Source organism: Eschrichtius robustus, chromosome 14 (assembly GCF_028021215.1).
Source record: "Eschrichtius robustus isolate mEscRob2 chromosome 14, mEscRob2.pri, whole genome shotgun sequence".
NCBI classification, from domain to species: Eukaryota; Metazoa; Chordata; class Mammalia; order Artiodactyla; family Eschrichtiidae; genus Eschrichtius; species Eschrichtius robustus.
In genome coordinates, this window is record NC_090837.1 from 26205479 (window position 1) to 26224392 (window position 18914).

At 46.6% G+C, this 18914-nt stretch overlaps 1 protein-coding gene and 1 pseudogene across 3 annotated transcripts in view; one reads left to right on the top strand and one right to left on the bottom strand.

Annotated features, from left to right (window-relative positions):
* GGT5 (gamma-glutamyltransferase 5) overlaps positions 1 to 18914 on the top strand; it is a 25524-nt gene continuing 6610 nt past the window's right edge. For 2 of the 3 annotated variants that reach the window (XM_068563306.1, XM_068563305.1), the window contains exons 1-4: positions 1 to 173; positions 17356 to 17486; positions 17798 to 17893; positions 18411 to 18606. In XM_068563306.1, the coding sequence (XP_068419407.1) occupies positions 1 to 173; positions 17356 to 17486; positions 17798 to 17893; positions 18411 to 18606 (596 nt within the window). The remainder of the gene's footprint in view (positions 174 to 17355; positions 17487 to 17797; positions 17894 to 18410; positions 18607 to 18914) is intronic. The other variant, XM_068563307.1, reaches the window with a different exon arrangement.
* LOC137776711 (small ribosomal subunit protein eS8-like) lies at positions 12314 to 13151 on the bottom strand (annotated as a pseudogene).

Sequence of the window (18914 nt, forward strand, 5' to 3'; positions counted from 1 at the left end):
ATGGCCCAGGGCCACGGGGCCACGATCAGCATGGTCCTGCTGGGGCTGGGGCTGGCACTGGCCATCATTGTGCCTATCGTGGTCGTCTCTTGGCACCGCGTCCACTGTGGCCCCCAGGCCTTTGCCCATGCTGCGGTTGCTGCGGACTCTAAGATCTGCTCGGACATTGGACGGTGAGTAGGAGGTGGGTGGGAACTGGGTGGCCCTTGGCCCTGACCCCTCCCGGAGACTTTGTGACCAGTGGCGAGAATGTGGAGAAGGCACACGTGTGTGTGTGCTGGCCTGTGGGGGTCGTGTGGGTTTGGCCTCCAGTAAGGAAGCAGCCCCAGGGCCCTTGCACAGACCAGATAAGCAGGTGTGCACATGAGACAGACAGGGGTTTAGGGTAGCAACAGTGTGGGCAGAGCAGAGCAGAGCAGAGGTGGTATGTGAGGCTGATCCCAGCTCCAGGGCTTGGGAGGCCCAGCGAGGGCACTGCTGCAGTGTTGCTTGTCTGGTCCCGGCCCCTTCAGAGAAGCCCTGGCAGTTTTCCAAGGCTGGGGTCTTCCCCCGGGGGCATGGGTGAGGCGGTTCAGGGGCTCCATATGTAAGGACTGCCTGCCGGGGTGCACTCAGTGCTGCCCAAGACCAGGCTCCCCTCCTGGCCCTGGGAAACTGGCCTCTGATGGCATCATGTCCCCCACGGCCTCCCCTCTGCGTGTCAAGGCCTGGAGCCAGGCCAGTGGCAGGCAGAGTGACTGTTTGATGTTTGGTGGGCCGGGGCAGGGGGGCTGTGGAGAGGGGCCCCAGCTGATGTTTCCCAACGCTCTTCCAGGAAGCCCAGCCCACAGGAGGCTTCCGCTGCCTACCAGGACGGGATGTGCAGGACGCCCCTCCTGGCCCCTGCCCCACTCTGGGCTTGTGGGAGCCTGGGCTAGCAGCCCCCTCCCTGCCGGCTCAGTCTGCTTCCCGGAATATCTGCCTCAAGGGCCATTGTCAGAATCAGAAGTGCTTTGTGAACCAAAGAGGACTGTCCTGGACCAAGGGGCAGTGTGTCTGAGTCCCACCCAGGGCACCACTGGGCAGATGGCATCCATGCCCCCTTCGTCCCAGGGTCACCCCTCTTCCTTGCTTTCTCCCTTGGTTTCATTCATTCCTTCCTCCCTTCGTCTTCCATCTGTCTGTTCGTCTGTCCCTGCCCTGCCCCCTTCTGGCCTGGTCCTCAGGCTCTTCTCAGGGTGCTTTGTCCCCTTCCTCAGGGCTCCCTCTAGGATGACAGGGACAAGTTGGGGGCAGACTGCTTGGTCTTCCCAGGGGGCTCCCAGGGGCCGGGAGGGGAATGACCCCTCCCAATGCTCTGGCGAATTGCAGAGGCGCTGTGCCCCCCTGAGCCCATATTCGCAAAGACGCAAACAAGTCGGGGCTTCAGACCCAGAGACCACTGATGGGGACGCGGCCCCCAGGGGTGGGGGGCTGCTTCCACGGATTTGCGAGGGGGTTCCGGGCCTGTTGTGTCTCCCCAAGTCTTTGTTGGGGGTTTTGGAGGGCCAGGGGTTGGGGTCTCTGCTCTGCAACCCTCGCTGGTGAGGTGAGCAGATGTGGCTCCCCCCAAGTGTTTCATGTCCTTGGCGCTCCACTTCCTCTTCTTGTTCTAAGAAACCAGGGGTGGGAGAGAGCCTGGAGCTGCCACAGCTGCTGTGGGACAGGGGCTCACACGATCTGGCAGGGCTGGGGAGATCCTGCAAGGGCCTCCTAGACCCTACCTCCTTCCACCCTGTGAGCGCTGGGTTCTCTCAGTGGGGCTGGGACTCCTGCAGCAGCCAGAGTCCCTGGGGGAGGACCGGCTCCAAGCCTAGTGTACACACAATAGAAGCACGGTGACAATGAGGGCCCGTCCCATCCTGCGTGACGCCAGTGTGTTAGGCTCATGTGCACACTGGGAGTTCCGAGGCTCCACGTGAGTGCTTGCCTTCTAGGGAGACTTCAGGGTTAGTGGTGATTTTTAGGCTTTGTGATGTCTGTCTGCTGTGACCACTCGGAAATGCCACACAGGATCCTGAGTGGAGGGTTCATAGTTCCACCTGACGTAGAGGAAACTAGGCCTGCACAGAAGGGACCAGCTGGGTGTCACAACATGAGCAGGCCCAGCTGGGACTGTCCTGCTCTGCTGCCCCTGCAGAGAGGGAATCTCTCCGGGGTTGTTGGAGGGTGGGGTCTTCCCAGGGTCCCCATCCTCCGCCCAGGATTCCAGCCCGCCCAGCCCCTGGGCTTGGATCATAAAGGCCAGAGCTTCAGTGGCCATGTGAGTAGTTATAGAGGGGGCTGGCGGGGAGCCCAGGGTGCTTGTTCTGTGGGGCCCTGGAGTCAGGGGTGGGGAGGGGCTGGGCCCCGCAGGTTGGGTCTCATCAGCTGCTTCAGACCCATTCAGGAGTCGGCCTGTGGGTCATGCCCTCGGTGCAGAGGAGAACGGGGACTCTGGACAAGCCTCAGTTTCCCCACCTGTGAAGTGGGGCTCATGTTGGCACCTCTGTCACGGAGCGCGCCCGGCCCAGAGGAGGTGTCCTTGGCCTGTTGTAACAGTGGCTTGGTCTGCATGTGGTCGGCATCTCAACAGGGGACCCTGCTGTGGGGAAGGCTCACAGGATTATGGTGTGATGTCACCCTTCCTCCCCTCCCAGCCTTGTGACCCTAGCGGCTCTCTGGACTCCCGGTTGGCTCACCAGGAAATTACTGCACTTCCAACCCTCTGGGGTTCAGGAGGAAACAGCCTGTATACCTGGGCATCGTGCACACACACGTGTGAGCGTGCGTGTCCGAGTGTGTATGTGACAGCAGCCTCCCAGCTCCTTGGGGACAGGCAGGTGAGAGAAGTGTGACTGCTCTGCACCGCGGCTCTCTGCTGGCCACAACTGGCCCCTTCACAGCTGAGGAGACCCAGGCTCAAGGAGGGAGAGGCACGTGCCTGGTGAGTAGGAACCCCAGCCCAGGTGGCCCCGAGCGTGTACCATCCTGCCTGTGGACATGAGCGTGTTCGTGGTACATGTTGGCGGACGTCGTGGATGCGTGAAGGTGTGTGATGCTTGGCTACCTGCAGCACCAGCCACCTGCCAGCCATTGTCCTGGAGTCACAGTGGTAACCAGATGGTCAAGGCTCTTGCCTTCGTAGTGGGGGGAGACAGAAATAACTCCACACCTAATGCTGAGGGGTTGGAAGTGATTATTGGTCATTCTGGGTATCCTCATCTGAAATTTCTGTTAAAATCTTTTGCCCATCTTTCTGTCAAATTGTATATCAAATGCATTTTCTGCATTATCATGACAATCAAATGATTTTTCTCCCTTTAAAAAAATGCAGTGGGACTTCCCTGGCGGTCCAGTGGTTAAGGCTCCACACTTCCAATGCAGAGGGCATGGGTTTGATCCCCGGTTGGGGAACTAAGATCTCACATGCCGCGGGTGTCACGGCCAAAAAAAAAAAAAAATGCAATAAATGTTAAACCACCCTTGCATTCGTGGAAGGAACCCAGCTTGTTCATGATTTAATATCATTTTTATTTATGCCTAAGTTTGATTTGCTAATATTTTGTTTAGGATTTTTTTCTTCATATTCATGAGAGGTACTGGTCTGTAATTTTCCTTTCTTCTCATGTCCTTGTCAGGTGTTGGTATCAAGGTTACACTGGCCTCATAAAAAGAGCTAGGAAATGTCCTCTCCTTTTCCATAGTCTGCAAGAATAGGTTTTGTGTTGTTGTTGTTTCTTGTTCTTAAGATTGGTGTTATTTCCTCCTTAAACGTTTGGAAGAATTTACTGGTTAATCTTCTGAGCCTGAGTTCTTTGTGTGCATGTGAAGGTTTTAAATAACAGATTCTGTTTCTTTAACAAGTATAAGACTTTCAAGTTTTTATTTTTTCTTGAGTCAGTTTTGGTAAGTTCTTTCCAAGGAATTTGTCCAGTTTGTGCAAGTTGTCATGTGTTGGCATATAATTGTTTATAACGTCCTCTCATTATTATCCTCTTAATGTCCATAGAGTCTGTAATGAGGCCCCTTTTTCATTCTTGATATTGGTAACTAGCGTTTTCTCTTATCATTCTTGATCAGTCTTGATAAGGGTTTTATCAATTTTACTGTATTTTGGAAGAATCAACTTTTGGCTTTGTTGATTTTCTTTATGATGCATTTATTTCCTCTTTCATTAGTTTCTACTTTTATCTTGACTCTTTTCTCCTCCTTCCATTGAGTTTAAGTTGCTTTTTAAAAAATATTCATCTTGAGATACATTTTGGGAAAAACAAATTATAAGGTGGATACATAGATGATTGATCTTTAAAGTCTTTTCTAGTACATGCACTTAAAGCTATAATTTTCCCTCAAAGTTTGGCTTAGCTGTATTCCACAAGTTTTTTGTTGTTCTTCCCCTAAATGTTCATATTTTTATTTTGAAAAAGTTTTACACCCACAGAAAAATGGAAAGAATACCCATATACACTTCACTTAGATTCACCAGTTGTTCATATTTTGCCACATTCTCTCTCTGTCTCTCTCTTTCTCGTGCTCTCTCTCTCTCTCCATATATCTATATTTCCACATATTTGGAAAATAAGTTGCATTTATCATGACACTTTATCCCTAAATACTTCAAACATGTATCTATTAAGAATAAGATTATTCTCCTATATAACCTTAATACCATTATCACACTCAAGAAATTTAACCTTGGTACAAATATAGTATCTAATACCTAGTCCAATTCAAAAATTTTCCAATTGACCCAATCTTTCTTTCTTCCTTTTTCTTTCTTTCTTTCTCTCTTTCTCTCTTTCTTACTTTCTTTCTTTCTTCCTTCCTTCCTTCCTTCCTTTCTTTCTTTCTTTCTTTCACTTTTATTTTTTTATCTGAATTTTTATTTTTTTATACAGCAGGTTCTTATTAGTTATCTATCTATTTCATACATATTAGTGTTTATATGTCAATCCCAATCTCCCAATTCATCCCACCCCCACCCCATCTATCTTTTTAGATCCAGTATCCAGTGATTGTCATGTTTCTCTAGTCTTCTTTAATCTAGAACAATCCCCTGCTTTAAAAAAAAAAAAAAAAAAAAAGGTTGATATTCTGTGACATTAAAGAAGTCCGTTCGGTTGTATCAGTCTTTCTTTACAATCTTGGTTTGTTTTTATAATTTATTTACGATCAGATTCAGGTTAAACACAATATAAGATAGGTGGTATTTTGCCTTCCCATTGTATCACACAAGAGGGAACACAATGTGAGACCCTCTCATCATTGTGATGCCAAGTTGGATCACTTCATAAAGCTGGTGTCTTCCAGATCTCTCCGTTGTACGGGGTACCATTTCCCTATTAAATTAGTAACGTACGGTTTGATACTTTGAGACCCGGCGAATATCCTTTTCTCAAACAACATTTACCCCATGTTTTAGCATCTATTTTTATCCTCGTCTCAACAGATACATTTGTGTTTGCAAAAAGGCGATTTCTAAACTAGTCATTTCTTCACCACTCATTGGCTGGCATTCTTCTATAAAAAGGATCCCCCTTCCCCAACCCAGATATTCTTGAGTATTACTATTGACTCATGGATTATTTTAGTTCACTATGTTATAATCCATCACTTTACTCTTTCTGATGCTCAAATTGTCACAAATTTGACCGGTGAGAGCCCCTTTAAGCCAGCATCTATGTTCTTTTACACAAATCCATCAGTCTTAGAGAATTTTCTTGACTTGTACACAAAATGTTCCAGGATCTACTCGTATATTCCCTCAAACCTGAAATCAGGAATTGGTAGAGAATGGTATTTTAGAAATGAAAATCTGGATGCTAAGAGGGTTCATTATTATTGGGATACCATTGCTTCTAGGTAGTATCAGTGCATAGAACAAGAAAAAATGTAAAATCTCTGACACCTCCAGTTCAAATCCACTATGATGGGGTCTTCTGCATCTTCCTCCATCCCGTCTTGTCTCTGCAACTATGAGAGAAGTTCCCAACAATGTCCATATATTTACTTACTTGCTGTATCCCCAGGTACTCACAAAAAAGTTTGAGAATTACTTCAACAATGCACTATGAACAATGAATCTGCTAGAGAAAATTCAAGATGTCTTTTCAGAGGTTTTTTTGGTCCTTAAGATATATCCCATGAAAGACGGGCAGTTAATTAAGTTCTTTTTCCTGTGTGATTATGTTAACAGTTCAATATACTATTAGCTTAGTTTTTTTCAATTAAAATTCAATTTTAGGGTTTTCTTTTTCATCCTTTCTGTTTAATTTTCTGTCTGAATACAAGTCAGAACTGTATAAAAAGGTATTCTCAAAAGTCTCACTCTCATCCATATGACCTTTATTCTGTTCCTATTCTCTCTTTTAGACGAAATCGTTTTCATTTGTTTTGGATTTATTTTTCCTGTGTTTCTTTTCTCTTTTTTCAAATGCATATGTGTGTGTATATAGATATATATATATCCTTTTCTTTTCTTTTTTCTCTTTATTTCTTTTAAAATTATTTCTGTTTTTTGCAAAATAATCAAATATATCCCTTATTTTCTCTTTCTGATATACTTTTTGATACTGAGAAAGGTTTATATATTTGTTATAATGGTTATAATTATATTAGTATCTTTTTTAATACTATTTATTTATTTATTTATGTCTGCGTTGGGTCTTTGTTGCTGTGCACGGGCTTTCTCTAATCGCAGCGAGCGGGGGCTACTCTTCGTTGTGGTGCATGGGCTTCTCGTTGCGGTGTCTTCTCCTGTTGCAGAGCACGGGCTCTAGGTGCATGGGCTTCAGTAGTTGTGGCACACGGGCTCAGTAGTTGTGGCTCGCAAGCTCTAGAGCACAGGCTCAGTAGTTGTGGTGCACGGGCTTAGTTGCTCCGTGGCATGTGGGATCTTCCCAGACCAGGGATTGAACCCATGTCTGCTGCATTGCCAGGCAGATTCCTAACCACTGCGCCAGCAGGGAAGCCCTATGTTGATATCTTTATTATGTTATATGGTAAATATAATAACAATATTAGATATATACGATATGGTCCTCATAGTTCTTACTCTTTCAATATTCTCTATTGGCTCCTCTGATGGTTAATTTTATGTACCAACTAGGTTATGGTGCTCAGTCCCAGTTGTTTGGTCAAATATTAGTCTGCATGTGACCATGAGGTTATTTTGTAGATGTGATTAACATTCACAATCAGTTGGGACTTCCCTGGTGGTCCAGTGCTTCCCTGGTGGACTCTGTGCTTCCACTGCAGGGGGCATGGGTTCCATCCCTGGTCAGGAAACTAAGATCCCTCAAGCTGTGCGGCTTGGCCAAAACAAAAACGAAAACAAAACACATTTACAATCAGTTGACTGTAAGACAGATTGCGCGCCATAATGTGGGTGGGCCACACCAAATCTGTTGAAGGCATAAAGAGCAAAACCTGAGGTTCCCCAGAGAAGAAGGAATTCTACCTCAAGACTTGGACATAGAAATCCTGCCTGGGTTTCCAGCTTCTTGGCCTGCCCCACAGATTTCAGACTCAAGACTACACCATCAGCTTTCCCCTGAATTTATAACCTGCTGGCCTGCCCTACAGATTTCGAACATGTCGGCCTCCACAATAACGTGAGCCAAGTCCTCAAAATAAAAATTTCTCCCTATATGTATATTCTATTGGTTCTGTTTGTCTGAGAACCCTGACTGATACCGTTCCCCACTATGAGTAATACTGAAACTACCTGGTAACTTCTTCCTCCTGTTCTTCCCATCTCCCAGCATAGGGTCTAAAGGGATATCCTTTTACTGTCAGTTAATACCTATCAGTCAAGCAGTGAGCTTCTTTTATTTTCATATATCCTTTCCATTCTCACCCCACCCTCCTCTTATATCCGCACAACAGACCTGACAACCCATAATAGCTTTAGCTGTTTCTCCCATTTCTTTTTTCAGTTAATTTTCCCTCTTCCCACCAGATGGATTTTCTGTCCATACAATCATCAAAAGTAAATTTTCCATTGGCACAATTAACACATCCATAACATCCGATTTTATGTGCAATAAACAGGCAAATTTACTTTTATCAGTACTGGGGGCCTGTAAAGCCAGAGTCTTTTTTTTTTTAATCTATTATATCTGTTATTTAGCCCATGAGTGAACGACAACAACCATGTCCTCAAAACAACATCCCTACCCCATTTTTGTAATGGTTGTACTACTGTACCTACATTTTCAGAACAATAGCCATTCCATCTCTATACTGTTTCCGTTATAACCATCATTTTTAGTCTTAGATCTACTGGTCAGTATATATTTAATTCTTAGTCCCACTTCTTATGGCAAAGTCTCTCCAGTTACTTGAGTTGTCTGAAGTTTTTTTTTTTTTTTATGAGATTTCTCAGGAAGAGTTCATGGGGAAAATATTCACTGAGTTCTTGCATGTTTACAACAGTCTGTGGCCCCTGGAGGTGAAGGTCAGTTTAGCTGGATATAAAATCCTTGGCTCACATGTTCTTTCCTTGAATGTATTGATTATAACACTCCACTGTCTCTGGCATAAAGCATTGATGTTGAAAAGTCTGATGACAATCTGATTTTCTTTCTCTTATAAGAGACTTAGTCCTTTTTACCTAGATGCCCAAATAATTATTAATTTTTATTAATATCCAATAGGTTAATTTGAATACATCTCTATACTGGCTATTCTGAATTGATTTCCCTATGCAGTGGAGTGCGCTTTCGACAAGTAATTTTTTTTTAATCAGAAAAGTTACCTTGAATTGTAGTTTTTATTATTTATTATGTTCCATAGATTTGGCTTTCCTCCTTGGGACTCCTATTAAGTGTATGTTTGATCTTCTTTATATCTGTATTTTAAAATCTCTTTCTTCGTTTTTTTTTTAAGAAGATTTATTTATTTATTTATTTATTTGTTTGTTTAATTTATTTTTTGGCTGCGTCGGATCTTAGTTGCAGCACGCGGGATCTTTGTTGAGGCATGAGGGATCTTTTTGTTGCAGTGTGTGGGCTCTTTGTTGCGGCACGTGGGCTTCTCTCTAGTTGTGGTATGTGGGTTTTCTCTTCTCTAGGTGTGGTGCACAGGCTCCAGGGCACGTGAGCTCTGTAGTTTGTGGCACAAAGGCTCTTTAGTTGAGGCATGTGAGCTCAGTAGTTGTGGTGCGCAGGCTTAGTTGCCCCACGGCATGTGGTATCTTAGTTCCCTGACCAGGGATCGAACCTGTGCCCCTGGCATTGTAAGGCAGATTCTTTACCACTGGACCACCAGGGAAGTCCTTCTTCATTTCTTTTTGATTGAAAAAAATTTCCCCCTTTTCATCTTATCTTTCTTTTAATGTATCTCTATAGGTATTGGCTCTGTGTTTATCCTTGTTTAGGCTTCACTTCTGATAATTTTTCTTTTATGCTTCATTCTTTCCTGAGTTCTATAATTTTGGTTTTTAAGTCTTCAGCTTCTCCAGTCACTTCACTTTAAGGTTTTTCTAATTCCAATGTATACTGTTCTTTCATTGCTTCTATAATTCTTTTAATTTATTTAGCACATCTTAAAAATATTAAGTTGCAGTTTACATCTGCTCTGTGGGCTTGTCTTTCTGGCATGCCTCCACAGGACATTATTCTGATTTTTATTATCTTTTTTCCTTATATCAACTCTGTATGGGGTGTGGCTTCAATACCTTTTATTGTTCATGTTTAAGGAAGATGAGTTTTCCTGTACTTTGAGTTTAGAAGGTAAGTCAGAATAGCTTGTATAGCATCATGGCTCTTGGTTCCTTTTGTTGTTTTCACAAAATGATTTTAAAAATATATACGGCCTCCTACTTTCTGGTATTTGTCTTCTCTGATCACCTCCACAACTTTTTTTTTTTGGCTGCACTGCGCAGCTTGTGGGATCTTAGTTTCCTGACCAGGGATTGAACCCAGGCCCTTGACAGTGAAAACACAGAGTCCCAACCACTGGACTGCCAGGGAATTCCCTGCCTCCATAACTTTTTGAAAACATCTACATCTTCACTATCCTTTGCCCCTGGCGTTCCTGTCCTGCTCAGTCTGACTTCTCCTCCCACTGGCTTCCCCTCCGTGCAGGGCTCTGTTCTGGAGAGAGAATGGGATCCCCCATGTGGAGAGTTCTCAGGACCCAGAACTCCTCGGCACCCTCCAAACTTCCCTTGGCCACCTTTCACTCACCCGTAAGCTGGAGACTGCAAAACTCAACCTGTAAAACTCATCTGCGCAAAGGTTCTTGGGTTAATTGGTCTTCCAGGCTTCCCTGTGAGAACCAGTGGGTGGTCTGGGAGTTCTCCAGACCCACTGTCTCCCCTTCCCTTCCTTCCCACCATTGCTGATAAGCCTACTGCTTTTTTAAAAAAATTTATTTATTTAATTTATTTTTTGGCTGCATTGGGTCTTCGTTGCTGCGCGTGGGGTTTCTTTAGTTGCAGTGAGCGGGGGCTACTCTTCGTTGTGGTGCACAGGCTTCTCATTGCGGTGGCTTCTCTTGTTGCAGAGCACGGGCGGTAGGCACGCGGGCTTCAGTAGTTGTGGCATGCGGGCTCAGTAGTTGTGGCTCGTGGGCTCTAGAGCGCAGGCTCAGTAGTTGTGGCTCACAGACTTAGTTGCTCCACAGCATGTGGGATCTTCCCAGACCAGGGCTTGAACCCATGTCCCCTGCACTGGCAGGTGGATTCTTTTTTTTAAAAATTATTTAATTAATTAATTAACTTATTTATTTATTTTTGGCTGCATTAGGTCTTCGTTGATGCGTGTGGGCTTTCTCTAGTTGTGGCGAGCAGGGGCTACTCTTCGTTGCGGTGCACGGGTTTCTCATTTCAGTGGCTTCTCTTGTTGCGGATCATGGGCTCTAGGCACACGGGCTTCAGTAGTTGTGGCATGTGGGCTCAGTAGTTGTGGCTCACGGGCTCTAGAGTGCCGGCTCAGTAGTTGTGGCGCACAGATTAGTTGCTCCGTGGCATGTGGGATCTTCCCAGACTAGGGCTCGAATCCATGTCCCCTGCATTGGCAGGTGGATTCTTAACCACTGTGCCACCAGGGAAGTCCCGGTAGGCATATTCTTAACCACTGCACCATAAGGGAAGCCCAATCCTACTGCTTTTGATGTACGATATTTTCATTACACTTGGTTCAAAATATTCTCTAATTTCCATTGTACCGTCTTCTTTGTTTCATGGGTTATTTAGTAGTGTTTGTCTTGATTTCCAAATATATGAGGATTTTCTAATTAATTTCTGTGAACTTGTTGAGACTTACTTTAAGGTCCAGAAAACGATCAATTTTTTAAAATATTCTGTGCATTCTGGGAAAGAATGTGTCTGCAACACTGCTGTTGAGCGCAGTGTTCTGTATATGTCAGTTCAGTCAGTTTATTATTATGATGTCCTTCAAATCTTCTACAGCCTCACTGTAGAAGATTTTTTTTCTTATTATTCTATCAGTTACTGAGAGAAGTGTGTTCGTCTCCCACTGTGATGTTTGTCTAACTCTTCTTTTCATTCTGCCAATTTTTGCTTCATATATTTTAAAACTGTTAAGTGCATATACATTTATATTTTCATATCTTCTTGTTGAATTGAGGTTTTTATAATAATAACATGTCCCTCATTATCTCTAATAATATTTTCTTTTAAAAGTCTACTTTGTTTGAAATTAATATAGTTATACAAGCTTTCTTGGTTAGTGTTTGTATGATATATTTTTTTAATAATTTTATCCCCTATGTGTCTCTCTCTCCTTTTTTTTTTTAATTGAAGTATAGTTGATTTACAATGTCATGTTAGTTTCAGGTATACAACACAGTGATTCTGTTATATGTTCTTTTTCAGATTCTTTTCCCTTATAGGTTATTGCAAAATATTGAGTATAGTTCCCTGTGCTCTACAGTAGGTCCTTGTTGGTTACCTATTTTATTCCCTTATGTCTCAATCTATTTTCTATTTATTCTATCCTTTTTTCTCTCTGTAGTTAAATTTGGATATTTTGTATTGAATTAATCTTTTTTTAAAATTTGTGTTTAAACTGTTGGTAATCTCCTGTTAGCATTGAGCTCCTAATTTCTTGTTTTATAGTTGCCAGTTCTCTGATGAAATTCTTAATCTTGTCTTTTATTTCCTTGCATATAGTTATTCAAAGTCTGAGGTCTGACCCTTCATAATCTGGAGATCCTATGGTCTTTTCCTTCATTATCTATGCTTTCTCTTGGGCTTTGTGCTGTCTTCCTTCCTTGTTTGCCTGGTCGGTTTTTTTATAACAATAAACACCTTTTTTACATGAGCTAAGATAGGAGGGAGGAGGATTTATTTGCTTTTCGGGGCCTTGGTATTCCTCAGATAGAATTCCAGCTCCTTGTCCTCGAGCACAAAGCCATCTGCTTGACCACACTGGCCTGGTCTTGAAGTGATGCATGCAAGACGCTTGCCCTGCTAGAACTGCTCCTCTAGAACAGTGGTCCCCAAGTTTTTTGGCACCAGGAACTGGTTTCGTGGAAGGCAATTTTTCCGCGGATCGGGGCGGTGGTGGTGGGGAGATGGTTCAGGCTGTAATACAAGCGATTTTCAGGCAGTAACGTGAGTGATGGGGAGCAGCAGATGAAGCTTTGCTCACTCATCTCCTGCTGTGCGGCCCGGTTCCTAATAGGTTGCAGACCGCTGGGGACCCCTGCTCTAGAAGACGGCTGATTTGGGTGTTCTTCTTCCTTTCTTCATATTTCTTCTGAATTTTCTTTGATTGTTTTTTGTTTAAAGTCTCTTCCTCCTCAGGAGTCAGCTTGGCCCCTTCTTGCGGCCCAGGGGCAGGGCATAGTGGGGCATACCATGTGTTGTTGGTGAGCATGATGCCGTTCTGCACCAGGGTCTTGGTATGGACCAGTTCATCATTGGATGTATTGTAGACAATATCAGTAATCCTTGTCTTGCGTGTACAGCACGCCGAGCCCCAGGAGAAGTTCCCCACGTCCAGCCTCAAGGCCCCGTACTTCTTCTTGTCTCCCCACATGCGGACTGTGTGTCTGTGGCGGGGACCAGTCTTGGTGTTGGCAGTGGGGCATCCCAGCTCACACTTCCGCTTCTGGTTGTAGGGCTTCCTTTTGCTCTAGGTCTTGTGGTGCTTGTGCCAGTTGTCCTGAGAGATGCCCATCGCTCGGCACTGGCTGGAAAGAGGGCTTAGTCCTTTTTAATTGAGCACTAGTGAACGTGTATAAAGATTGTTAAAATTTTTTAGAAATAATTTGAGGCCTATATGCACAGAAATCTCTGGCGTTCCTATACACCAACAATGAAAAATCAGGAAGAGAAATTAAGGAAACTCCCATTTACCTTTGCAAAAAAATATATGTAATACCCAGGAATAAACCTGCCTAAGGAGGTGAAAGACCTGTACTCACAAAACTGTAAAACACTGATGAAAGAAATCAAAGATGACGTAAACAGATGGAGAAATATACCATGTTCTTGGATTGGAAGAATCAATACTGTGAAAATGACTATACTACCCAAAGCAATCTACAGATTCAATGCAATCCCTATCAAACTACCAATGGCATTCTTCACAGAATTAGAACAAAAAATCTTACAATTCATATGGAAACACAAAAGACTCCGAATAGCCAAAGCAATCTTGAGAAAGAAAAACAGAGTTGGAGTAATCAGGCGTCCCGACTTCAAACCATACCAGAAAGCTACAGTAATCAAGACAGTATGGTACTGGCACAAAACCAAAAATATAGATCAATGGTACAGTATAGAATGCCCGGAGATAAACCCACGCACATATGGGCACCTAATTTATGACAAAGGAGGCAAGAACATACAATGGAGAAAAGACAGCCTCTTCAATAAGTGGTGCTGGGAAAACTGGACAACTACATGTAAAAGAATGAAATTAGAACACTACCTAACACCATACACAAAAATAAACTCCAAATGGATTAAAGACTTAAATGTAAGACCAGACACTATAAAACTCTTAGAGGAAAACATAGGAAAAACACTCTTTGACATAAACCACAGCAAGATCTTTTTTGACCCACCTCCTAGAGTAATGGAAATAAAAACAAAAATAAACAAATGGAACTTAATTAAACTTAAAATCTTTTGCACAGCAAAGGAAATCATAAATAAGACAAAAAGACAACCCTCAGAATGGGAGAAAATATTTGCAAATGAAACAACAGACAAAGGATTAATCTCCAAAATATACAAACAGCTCATGGAGCTCAATATCAAAAAAACAAACAATCCAGTTAAAAAATGGGCGGAAGACCTAAATAGACATTTCACCAAGGAAGACATACAGATGGTCAAGAGACAAATGAAAAGATGCTCAAAGTCACTAATTATTAGAGAAATGCAAATCAAAACTACAATGAGGTATCACCTCATGACGGTCAGAATGGCCATTATCAAAAAATCTACAAACAATAGATGCTGGAAAGGGTGTGGTGAAAAGGGAACCCTCCTGCACTGTTGGTGGGAATGTAAGTTGATACAACCACTATGCAAAACAGTATGGAGGTTCATTAAAAAACTAAAAATAGTACTACCATATGACCCAGCAATCCCACTACTGGGCATATACCCTGAGAAAACCATAATTCAAAAAGACATGCACCACAATGTTCATTGCAGCACTATTTACAATAGCCAGGACATGGAACCAACCTAAATGTCCATTGACGGATGAATGGATAAAGAAGATGTGGCACATATATACAATGCAATATTACTCAGCCATAAAAAGAAATGAAATTGAGTTATTTGTAGTGAGGTGGATGGACCTAGAGTCTGTCTTACAGAGTGAAGTAAGTCAGAAAAACAAATACCGTATGCTAACGCATATATATGGAATCTAAAAAAAAAAAAAAAAAAAAAAATGGTACTGATGAACCTAGTTGCAGGGCAGGAATAAAGAGGTAGACACAGAGAATGGACTTGAGGACATGGGGTGGGAGGGTGAAGCTGGGGGAAGTGAGAGTAGCATCAACATGTATACACTACTGAATGTAAAATAGTTGGCTGGTGGGAAGCAGCAGCATAGCACAGGGAGATCGGCTGCGTGCTCTGCGATGACCTAGAGGGGTGGGATAGGGAGGATGGGAGGGAGGCTCAAGAGGGAGGGGATGTGGGGACATGTGTATGCATATGGCTGATTTGCTTTGTTGTGCAACAGAAACTAACACAGTAATTGTGAAGCAATTATACTCCAATAAAGATCTATTAAAAAAATAATAATTTGAGGCCTAGGGTATCAACATTCTGGGATCGCCTTAATCCAGTTTGAGTGGCTGAGATCATCTGAAGCTGGGCCGCCGTGCTTGTAAGAGCTGCTCTGTATCTAGTTGACTGTTACTCGGAGTGAGGACCCGTCCCCAGGTGTGGTCCCCCAGCACACCCAGCCCCAGGCACTGGAGGATGTCAGAAGCCCTGCTTGGCCGTTCAGCCTCCTCTCCCAGGACTGGCAATCGTCTGGAGGGGAAAAGCGGCTCCAAAAGCCAGGCTTCTCTCACTCGGAGGCCTGTATTTCTCTCCTGCTTCTGATGCCCTTGAGCAGATGTTTTCTATTTGTCTGGCTTTTCTAGTTGTCTGTGGAAGTTTGGTCTGAATTGTTTAGTCTTTCATTACTAGGATGTCTGCTTTACATGTTAACAGATTATTTTTTTTAAAACCTATGGGAGCAAGGCAGCTGCAGGGGACCAGATAGGAGACTGTTACAGTAACCCAGGTGAGAGATGCTGGTGGCTTAGACCAGGGTGGTGGTGTGGTGGAGGAGGTGATGAGAAAGGATTGGAATCTAAGTGTATTTTGGAGGTATAACTAACAGGCAGGATTGGCCGTTGGATATGGGGTGAAAGAAAGCGACCAATCAAGGACGACTCTGAGGTTTATGGCCTGAGGGTGAATGGTTGTGTCCTTTTCTAGGATCGTGATGACTAAGAAAGGAGCGGTTTGGGGGGCAGAGGTGGGAGGGAAGGAAAAAGTGAAGTTTAGGTCATGTTTAGAGTGAAATACCTCTTAGATGCCTAGGGGAGGTAGCCTGTGGATGGCTGGGGATAAGTTCCTGGAGTTTAGGGGAGATCAAATTTGGGGGTCATCAGCACAGAGGTTGCATTTTAAGCCCTGAGCCTGGATCAACTCATCTGGGGGAGGACATAGATGCACCAGGACCAAGGACTGAGCCTGGGGCCTCCAACATCCTGAGGTTGGGGTGGTGGGAGGAAAACCGGAGCGTGGTAGGTGGGGGTCCTGAAAGCCTAGTGCGGAAAGCACTTCCGAGGTCAAGTGAGATGCGGCCTTTGTGATGGGAATTTAAATTTGTTTTTTCCAGTTTGTCTTTTTTCTTTGTTTATGGTGTTTTATTCTAATTAAAATGTGTGTTTCTCTGTGCCTGGATGTAGAATCTTAGTTCTTTCATACTTCTGGCTTCGTGCCCTCTTTCCCATTCCAAGATTACCTGTGTCCATGTGGCGCCCATGTGTGCCCACATGTGGGCCCAGAGCAGGGATATGTGGCTCCGGGGAGGGGTGAGCCCAGCATGGAGTGCTCGGATCAGCGTGCCTGAGCTGAGAAGGTGCTGGGGTCAGTGGTGGGGGAAGGGGACCCAGGCCCAGCCCCTCTTTGGACCTTGGTTTCCCATCTGTGACCTTGAGGTGCTGGGGAGGATTCCTGGCTGTGAGGGAAGAGGCAGCCCCCAGTGAGCTGTGCAGGGCTGTGCCCCAGGGAGATGGGCATTTCCTCGGCACAGGCCAGTCTGACCAGCACCTAGGAGCTGAAGGGTTCACACCTCACTGCCCATGGACAGATGGGGAGACTGAGGCCTGAGAGCATTCCCACAGACCGTGGGGCCCTGGGAGGGGCTGTGGAACCCATCAGCCCAAGCCCTAAGCCCTGATGGCAGCGCAGGATCCTGGGGTCACTTGAAAAAGTCCAGTCTTGAAGGGGTTGGGCCAGTGTGTCCCCAGTGAGATGAGGAGTGGCATCCGCCAGGCTGGGCTCCCAGCGCTGCCGGGAGGGACGGAGGGGCTGGCCCGGGCCTGCTTCTGCCTGTTGTAAATGAGCCACTGCTGCTGGGAGGACCTAGCAAATAATGGCAGCTGGAGCACTTTGTAAACTGAGATGCACCTTATATACAGCCAGGGGCAGTGTAAATGGCATCACAATTTGCAATCTGTAGAGTGCTGTACACCTGTGAGTGGCTGGACTTGAGGGGGCAGCCCAGTGCGGTTTGGTGGCAGCAGGCAGGCCACCCACCTGTCCCCATTCCCCAGTGAATGCTAGCAGAGCAGCCCAGGTCGGGAGGCTGGGGCAGGGGAGCCAGGCCACTTACTCTGTGCCATGTTCCCTAGAGCCATCCTCCAGCAGCACGGCTCACCCGTGGATGCCACCATCGCGGCTCTGGTCTGCACCGGGGTTGTCAACCCCCAGAGCATGGGCCTGGGTGGAGGGGTCATCTTCACTATCTACAATGCGTCCACAGGTGAGTCCATACGGGACCCCCGTGGGGAGGATGGGCTCGTCCACAGGTGCTAACAGTGAGGTGCTTGTAGACCACCTGAGTGTATGGCCGACCTGCCCTGTCCACCCATGCCCCTTCCTGGGTCTCTTGGTGCCCCCCAACCTCTGCAAAGCTGAAACCAAGTGTTAGCACAGAGGCCAGTTCATGGTACAGAGAGAGAAACTGAGGCCCAGAGCAGGGCCGGGGCTGTCTGAGGGGGACTGTTGGTGTGCAGTGAGGCCTAGCAGCCACCGGGGTGCCCTTGACACCCCACACGCCCTGCCCAACTCCAGGGAAGGTGGAAGTCATCAACGCCAGGGAGACGGTACCTGCCAGCCACGTCCCGGGTCTGCTGGACCAGTGCAAGCAGGCCCAGCCTCTGGGCACAGGTGAGGCCCTAGAGGGGCCACCCGCTCCCACCCCACCAGACCACTGGGGCTGACCAGAACCCCCCACCCTGAAGGGGCAGCGCCCCTCATGGACGGCTGAACCACCCTGGCACTGAGGGGTGGCAGCTGGGGATGGGGAGCCCTTGCGGAGGTCCTGACTCCCCGGGTTTTCCCGGGGGAGTGCTCTCTGAGTTGGGAGGGACAATCCAAGCAGAGGGACCACCTCAGCCGAAGGCCCAGAGAGTTCAGTGGAGACAGGTTGGGGGGCTGGGGGTGGTGGGCGGGGATGGGGCCAGTTTTTCTGGGCGCCACAGGCCTGGCCATGGACTTTGTGCAGAGGGCAATGGGGAAGCACAGGGGTGTGAGTGGGGAGGGCCGTGGTCCCAAGTGGGCTCCAGAAGGCTCGCTCTGGCGGCCACGGCTGGGGGGCCAGGCAGCCAAGTGTGGAGTGATGGAGAGCCCCCAGGGGCCAAGGGGGGCGGCCCAGGGGCAGGGGCGTGACACCTGTGCCATGCAGGTGCCCAGTGGATCGGGGTGCCTGGGGAGCTCCGCGGCTACGCTGAGGCGCACCGCCGCCACGGCCGCCTGCCCTGGGCACAGCTCTTCGGGCCCACCATCGCACTGCTCCGGGGGGGCCTCCGCGTGCCCCGCGTCCTGAGCCGCTTCCTGCACAGCAGCTACCTGCGCCCTTCCCTGCACGCATCATCCCTGAGGTGAGCTCCGATGGGGGCCCAGGGCCCCTCCTCAGCCCAGCCCCTCCTCAGCTCCTCCTTCAGCCAGTGGATCAACCTTCTAGGGGCCCGGGCCCTGGATGGCCAGTATGTCACTGTCTCAGCTCAGAGACCTCCGGTTCCACGTGGCAGAACCTCATCAGAGGGCTCAGGCCAGAGAGAGTTTATGCCAAAGTGATGGGGCTTCCAGGGCGCAGATTTGGGCCCTGCCCTCCCCCCCACCCACTCTCTCTGGGCTGGCAGGAGGGCTTTGGCCGCCCCACTCGCCCACCTGGCCAGCCCACTGACCA